Source organism: Equus przewalskii, chromosome 6 (genome assembly GCF_037783145.1).
Source record: "Equus przewalskii isolate Varuska chromosome 6, EquPr2, whole genome shotgun sequence".
NCBI lineage: Eukaryota > Metazoa > Chordata > Mammalia > Perissodactyla > Equidae > Equus > Equus przewalskii.
Window position 1 is genome coordinate 31,642,030 of NC_091836.1, and position 8,070 is coordinate 31,650,099.

At 37.1% G+C, this 8,070-nt stretch overlaps 1 protein-coding gene across 1 annotated transcript; it reads left to right on the forward strand.

The window, feature by feature from the left end:
- Positions 1-4,778: 4,778 nt before the first annotated feature.
- LOC103550128 (olfactory receptor 10G9-like) lies at positions 4,779-6,666 on the forward strand. The gene is made up of 2 exons (XM_008518861.2): positions 4,779-5,026; positions 5,382-6,666. Exon 2 carries the CDS (start codon positions 5,409-5,411, stop codon positions 6,342-6,344), a length of 936 nt encoding a protein of 311 aa, XP_008517083.1. The 5' UTR covers positions 4,779-5,026; positions 5,382-5,408; the 3' UTR covers positions 6,345-6,666.
- The last annotated feature ends 1,404 nt before the right edge of the window (positions 6,667-8,070 follow it).

Below are 8,070 nucleotides of genomic sequence, written 5' to 3' on the forward strand. Positions count from 1 at the left end.
TTGTGTCTTGCAGAAATAATGATTTGATCAACCCTATTTGGCAACACTAACATGCTGAGTTTCCTGATAAGAAAAAGTGTTTAAAAAAAGTAGAAATCATTAACGGGAGCTGTGATCTGATAACCATTTGCAAAATCAGTATTGTACCTTCTCCATGCATTTTCTACATGGCTTTGACGTACATGTATTTACATATGTTTTAGTTTTCTCCCCTCCATTCACTCCCTTAATATATATAAGACGGTAACTTTATTATTTTGTCTTTAGGTCACACAATAGTGAGTTAGAATTACTCATAACCAGAGATAAAATTGTCATCACTCAGAGATTCCAGATTTGAATCTGGATGAAACAAATGGTGATATATTGGAGTGGCTTCCTCTGTGAAGGGAGAGACATGAGGAATAAAGTCGCATTGTACTTGGCGTCGACATTTTGTGTGTGTAAATATGATGGGAAGGATGTATACAAATGATGTGTGATCAGTATGGCAGATTGTCATGAATCTTTATTGGAGTAATTGTTTATTCATATATTTTAGAAGCATATCTTTTAAAACGCCTTCCTGTAGGTGGGACTGCCTTCTGCTGTAGAAATACCAGATGCTTTCCCATTCACTCTAGCAAATAGGGAACATGGACATGGGATCTAGGCTTGGCTAATAAAATAGATCAACCTAGACTTTGATCTGAAGGAAAGGGCAATAAAAGGCACACACAGGAGAGTTAACTCAGATGATGGCAGTGACAGCATTAGCAACATAGAGTTTTGAAAAGCAGGGCTGGTGGCATACCATCAGTCCTTTTAGGGTTTTGTGCCTGTGTTGATGGTGGGCACTCTGTGGAGCTGAGTAGTGCACGGAAACAACAGTTGAACCCTCATCAGATATTTCTTAGGCATTACTTTGCAATATTTCTGGCTGGTCATCATGTTTCCTGTTCCTGTTAAGGTTTGATGTTTTGGCTTTTCTGAGTTGCTTGTTACATGGTGTGTATATGTGAGGGATATGTTGTAACGGAAAAGTACATTTTTGTTTAGCTTGCTTTTTTCTCCTTAAATATATATCACCGACCTCCCTGGAGGTCAGTAGATCAATATTTAATTCTTTTACTTTCTAGTTTCTTTACGTATACACTAATGGATATAATTGTGAATTAATTAGATTGTATCATATATGCCATATTATTTTAGTCTTTAAAAAATTTTTTGTCTTTTTTTCATTGCCATCACCTTCTCAATCCTAGATTAATAACCTGGTTTATTTCTTCTACTTATTTTTCTATGCTTGTATAATGTAAAAATTTTCTTTGCTTATGAAAATGGCAAAATTCTAACCAAACTACTGTGCATTATGCTCCTGCCCACTCCTCCACAGAAAATATTTCGTGAAAATTCCTCAAGGTTAACTAGTGTGGTTATAATTCAGTCTTACAGTAACTGCTTAGTGTTTCATGATGTAGCAGTACCATGATTTATTCAACCATTCCTCTTTAGGAATATTCACTTGATTTTCAGTTGTTTTGCAACTATAAATCATGTATCAACACATGTGTTTGAATAAATACTTATGTGGTGGTGCTTTTATTTTTTGAGATAGATTCCTGGAGTGGAATTGTTGAATTTAAGGACATATATTTAAATTCAATACTATCTTCACATTGCTTTCCCAAAGAAGACATTATAACTACTCAGATTTATACCAACAATAACATTATTTTGCATTTCACTGACTAGGAATGAGCTTAAGCATCTTTTCAAATAATTTAAATTTACTCTGCTGTGAATTTCTGACCCACATTCTTTGCCGTTTTCCAATTTGAGAGGGGCTCTCCATTTTTTTATGGATTTCTAGGCAAGATTTGTTTTGGATCTAAGTTCTTTGTCAAATATATGTATTGCAAATATTATCTCCCACTCTGCAGCTTGCCTTTTACTTCTTAATATTGCTTTGTAATAACAGAAATGATAACTTTAAGAATGGAAAATAGGAATGAAAATTTAAAAAGATACCATTCTACATAGCACTCAAAAAGTCAAATAATTAAAAGATATTCAAGTTGATTTTTCATAAGGAAACTACAACTTACATACGATAAGATACCACCTTACACCTATTAAAAGAGCTAAAGTAAAAAAGACAGATGATGCCCAATGATGATCACATGCAGAAAACTAGAACTTTCAACCACTGCTACTAGGAAAATAAATTGGCACTATAAAACTGTGTGGCAAAAACAATTTCCAACTGTTTTTTTCTCTACTTATAATCTGATTATGAGGCTCTAGCTTTATTAAACATGATCAAAGAAAATCAGCTGCAAAATTCGTAGTGTACAATGCAATCAATTTAGTTCATGTGTTATTTTTTATAATTATCTTTTGTTTGTTTGTTTTAAAATATATTTACCTAAACCAATGTCATAAAGTCTACCACAGTTATATCTACAATTCAGCTGTAAAATAATTTTGAAAATTTAAGTGCTTTAAACCATTTTAAAAGATGGTGAAAAAGAGAATGCTATTGAGATGGAGAGTGCAAACAGGTGATGACCATTTATGGATTCTGGACAATTTTAAGTTGAGAGTAAGCAGTTGTGAGCCTATCTCCATCACAGGTGAGGGAAAAGCATAACTGAGTCCTCCCTTCCTCTTAGTTATAATTATTAGCTCCAGAAAGACATGAACTCTTCTCAGGAGGGTTCAAATAACAAACACATAGGGAAATATAGGCATTATTACTAAAAACTTTCATTAGGCTCTTCTTATTGTTTTTCTGCTCATCAAGGGTCCTGAAGACCCAAGAGTAATCCTATCTCCTGAGACACTAAATCAAGTCAGGCTCCTACCCATCCAGCCATGTTAGTTTCCATTCCCTGTACTTCAACTAGCTGGGTCCTTGAGTAGGAATAAACTACTTTTTCTCACCAAGGAATCACAGACGTATCTCTTCCTTGAGTAATAACGTGCAAATTAGTGCCTTGTCATAGCATGTAGAAAGTGAAAAATTTGGGGAAAAAAACACCACAGATGAACTTTACACTGAAATGAATCAAATACTGTAAGGTGAGTTCTTAGAAAGGTAGATTTCTCTTACTTCCTTTTGCTTTCCTTCTTAAACTTCCATTCAGAGTTAAGATACTTGTGGATCATTAGACTTCCTTCTAAATTTGGTTATCTAGTCTCTCTCTTTCTCTGTATAGATACAATTCTCTTTCTATATATACAATAAAATTGGTAATTAAGGATCTACAAATAGGGACTACGTTGCTACAGCAAGGACAAACAATTCAAACGTTGACACCTCTGATTGATACTCCTGCTTAAGTCTCAGGCTACCTTGTAATTCACCTGATGGAAATTTTCATATTTCATTTAGTCTGAATGTGAGATTATTCTGGTGACAGAATCTCACTGGTAGAGGGGAATTTCAGAGATACATTTGTTCTATTTCTTAAGTTCTGATATCCATGTAGGTGATTAGGATAATTCTGTCTCTGTTATTCATTTTCTCAGTTGAAAAAATATACCTTTAATATAGCTTAAGCCACATTGCCTGGAAATAGGATAAATTTTGTTTGGTCTTTGCTAAGAGCAGAGATCCTTGTTTGTCTCATATTGGTGAGCCAGTTTCAGAGTCTTCTCTCATAAACAATTAATACCAACCCTGAACTCGACAGTATTTTGGATTAAATCAATAACAGCATTTCTGTCTCACTTTTCATTGTACAGAATCTCAACTTTTCTTGACATCGACCCAACATAGGTTCTTTCCTCTTGCATTGGTTCCATTTTTCCTGTGCCAGGTAGTAGGTTTTAAATATGAACCATATACTTGATGGAATTGTCTTCTTTTATGAGAACCATGCCTGGATTTATGAGTATGAGGAATAGAAGATGGGGGAGGGATATCTTCTCTAACATAGCCAATATTAGGAAACATTTAGATATCTAGCAGAGAAGGATGTATGTTAGAAAATTGGTCTGTACCCAATGGACTGTGGTTGGGAGAACACATTCAAACTTTATTTTCTTAGAGCCTCATAAAGGATAATCTAGTGTAAGAGAAGAGTGAGGCTAGCAGTGCATGAGGCTTGGTATTTTCTGGATCGTATGGGAGCTTGCAGGTAGCCTATTATGGAGTTGAGGTTCTAATCTGCTCTAGTTGAAGTGACAGAAATCGTTTTATAAGTAGTGAGACGTTAGTACCAGTACCAGAGATGAAATTTGCCTCAAAGATATAAATTTGAAATTGAGAAGTCCCTATACAACAAAGAGATTTTATTTGTTATCCATCTCTCTCTCTCTCTTTCCCTCTCTCTCTCTCTATATATATATGGAAATTCTGTAATACAAAGCAAAGTGTTATATGATTCACTATCATTTATTGAGCAGCTTTTACATCCTAGGCACTGTAGTAAGTACTTTACACGTAGTATCTTACTTAATACTTATAACTTCTCAGTGAGGTAGGTGAGGTGAGTACTGCTGACTTATATATGAGGACACAAGAGAATGATTTAGATATACTGTAGACTTTTGAAATGCTCATTGCTATCAACAATTAAATTCTTGATTCTTTAAGTTTCTTCATGAACGTTTGATAGAAAATAGAGTTCCAATTAGACTCAAAGATTCCTGACCTCTGGTGTACACTCCCTGTTGAATCACCTCCCCTTCAGCATGGGTAGGGCCAGTGAATATGGTAGGATATCTCTTGGTGACATCACAGTACATTACACTTTGTCACAGCAAACTGGAGAGAGTCTCTTGCTGGCTTTGAAGAATGAAGCTGCCATGTTACCAGATAGTCTGGTTAGGTGGTTAGGACTTAAAGGTGGCTTCTGGAAGTGGAGAGCAATGCTCCCTGTCAACAGCAAACAAGAAAACAGGGCCCCCAGTCCTGAAGCTGCAAGGAAATGGATTTAGACAACAATCTCAATAAACTTGGAGGAGGATCCTGAGCCTCTCATGAGATTATAGTCTCAGATGAGTTTACAGACCCAGCTGACACCTTGATGTAAACTTGGTAAGACTTGAGCAGAGGACTCAGGTGACCTGACTCAAAAAATTGTATAATAGTGATTTTAAATTGCTTCCTGCTGCTAAATTTGTGGTAATGTATGATACACCAATGGAAATTAATGCCATGGATTTCTCCTACTTTCTTTTGCATATATAAGTCTGTGCTTCTATTTGTCTGTGTGTCTGTGTGAGAGAGAGAAACAGATGCTGAAATCATTCCATCCACTTTTACTAAAGAGGCTTTATAATAAGCAAAGTTGAGTATAACTCTAGAATTATCTACCATGATGATGCAGTTGCTACATAGAGAATGGATTCTCAGTTCTCAATTAAATGCTATGTGTTTTTTATATTCTTAGACGGAGAAGGACCAAAGATGCGTAGAAATGGCAAATGTGAGCCTCGTGACAACATTCATCCTCATGGGTCTTCCCCATGCATCAGCGTTGGACACCCCGCTCTTTGGAATCTTCTTGGTGATTTATGTACTCACTGTGGTGGGGAACCTCCTCATCCTGCTGGTGATCTCGGTGGATTCCCACCTCCACACCCCCATGTACTACTTCCTGACCAATCTGTCCTTCATTGACATGTGGTTCTCCACAGTCACTGTGCCCAAAATGCTGATGACCTTCATCTCTACAGGAGGCAGGACTATTTCCTTTCGCAGCTGTGTGGCCCAGCTCTACTCTTTCCACTTCCTGGGGAGCACTGAGTGTTTCCTGTACACAATCATGTCCTATGACCGCTACCTGGCCATCTGTTACCCACTCAGGTACACCAGCATGATGAGTGGGCGAACATGTGTCCTCCTGGCTGCAAGCACATGGCTCAGTGGCTCTCTGCACTCTGCCATCCAGACCACACTGACGTTCCGTTTGCCCTACTGTGGGCCCAACCAGATCCAGCATTACTTCTGTGATGCACCGCCTATCCTCAAACTGGCCTGTGCAGACACCTCTGCCATCGAGATGGTGATCTTTGTCAGCATCGGGGTAGTGGCCTCGGGCTGCTTTCTCCTGATAGCGCTTTCCTATGTTTCCATTGTCTGTTCCATCCTGAAGATCCGCACCTCAGAGGGGAGACACAGAGCCTTTCAGACCTGCGCTTCCCACTGCATTGTGGTCCTTTGTTTCTTTGTTCCCTGTGTTTTCATTTACCTGAGGCCAGGCTCCAAGAATGCTGTGGATGGGGTTGTGGCAGTTTTCTACACTGTGCTGACACCCCTTCTAAACCCTGTGGTATACACCCTAAGGAACAAGGAAGTGAAGAAAGCTCTACTGAAGCTGAAAGACAAAGTACCATATTCTTCGAGCAAATAAATGCTCGAGGTAGATACGCTAATTTTAAAAATAGAGTAATATAATTTAGTCATCAACATATAATTTATTGCATATATTGTTCTCAGTGTTAAACATTATCCAAAATCATCTTGCCAGGGATATTTGTTTCACATAATTTTCTGATGCATTGAAAAAATCATGATTCTTTTTTTATTTACTATGAACATGTTTAAATTTTGGTCTCTCAACTCATTTCTCAGTAATAGGTTTATTTCACCTTTTTTACAGTTTTATTTACATAGAATTGACATATAACATTATTTTTATCTCTTTAGAGAATAAATATTTTGATAGGATCTCAGATACAGAGGATTGAGTTTTTCATACATCTAAGTTGGTAATTTGTGGGTTTTTTTTGTTTATGTCTTATGTACACACAGTCATTGGGAATTTACAGCCATGGGGATACTATTCAAAGAGAGCAACAAATATCAGAGGCCATTTATTTGTGGTCACAGCTATGCAACTGCCTTCTCAACTCTCTTAGTGACTCTGCATGTGTTTGTGTGTATATGGCTGTGTGTTTTTGTGGGTCCCAAGTTGACTACCCCTCTTTCCTAGCACATCTTGACCCTGTTAATTGTTCCCATATAGAAAGAGTTCTAAACTTCTTCCAACAGCTTGCTATGTCTCTGGGTAGGTCTGCCAGGACAAGCTGTGGCACTGACACACTCCTATCAGTACTGGGAACAATCCCCACCTTACAAGAGCCCTGCAGTTTCTCAGGTTCAGTGAGTCCAATCAGGAGAAAGTTATCAGCAGATACTGCTAGTCTGCATCATGAATTCTGACCTTGAATTCCTGTGCTATCTGACCATATACCCATGTTTAGCAGAGAACCATTCTATGCTACATCCTTTTACTACAGGTGGTGATGGTGGTCATGTTGCCCAGGCAGCTCCTTATCCCTCCATCTTAGAGTCTTGGAAATTCAGCTACACCAAACACAAGACAGGGGCACCCCGTATTGCAGGCTGGGGCCATGGGTGTTGCCTACTTAGAAAGTAAGAAAATGAAAATATAATTAAGTAACTAGTTATCATGGGATTTCAACGTATTTCTTTTACAAATTAGAAAATTAAGACCTGGTAAAGACAGAACACCCTAAAATAACTTAATGCATAGCTACATAACCCATACTTGTGGCCATACACATGCAATGGAAGAAATTCTGTAATTGCATGTAAACAAAAACAAATGTTGGCTCAAATAAGCTTAGAAATTATTTTACGTCCTCCACCTCAATTTCTCATCTGTAGAAGACCCATTTTCAAATATTGTTACAAGGTGAAATGAGTTAATAGAAGTAAAAATGTTTGCGTGACACTGATTCATAATAATTTCTTAATTAAAGTTTTAAAATTCAAACCTTGGACCACCAGTCAGGCAGTCTGATTCTCAGAATCATACTCTTTACCAATTAATTCAATGATTCCCTAGCTACTGACCTAGTATATTTGACGATGCATGATGTAGCTTTCTTTAAAGCACTGATCGTACATTACTGTCATGATTAACACCATTATTGGTAATGTAGTCATTCTGATTAATTAACTATTTTTATAAATTTTGTAGTCCCACATTTACTAGTTTTCAAGGAATTTAACTATAAAAAATAGATAAACACTAAATTTACCAAATTGAATTATTCTAGAATAATTCAGAGGCAAAAACAGTAACATTATTGAGCTTGGGATATGCTAGA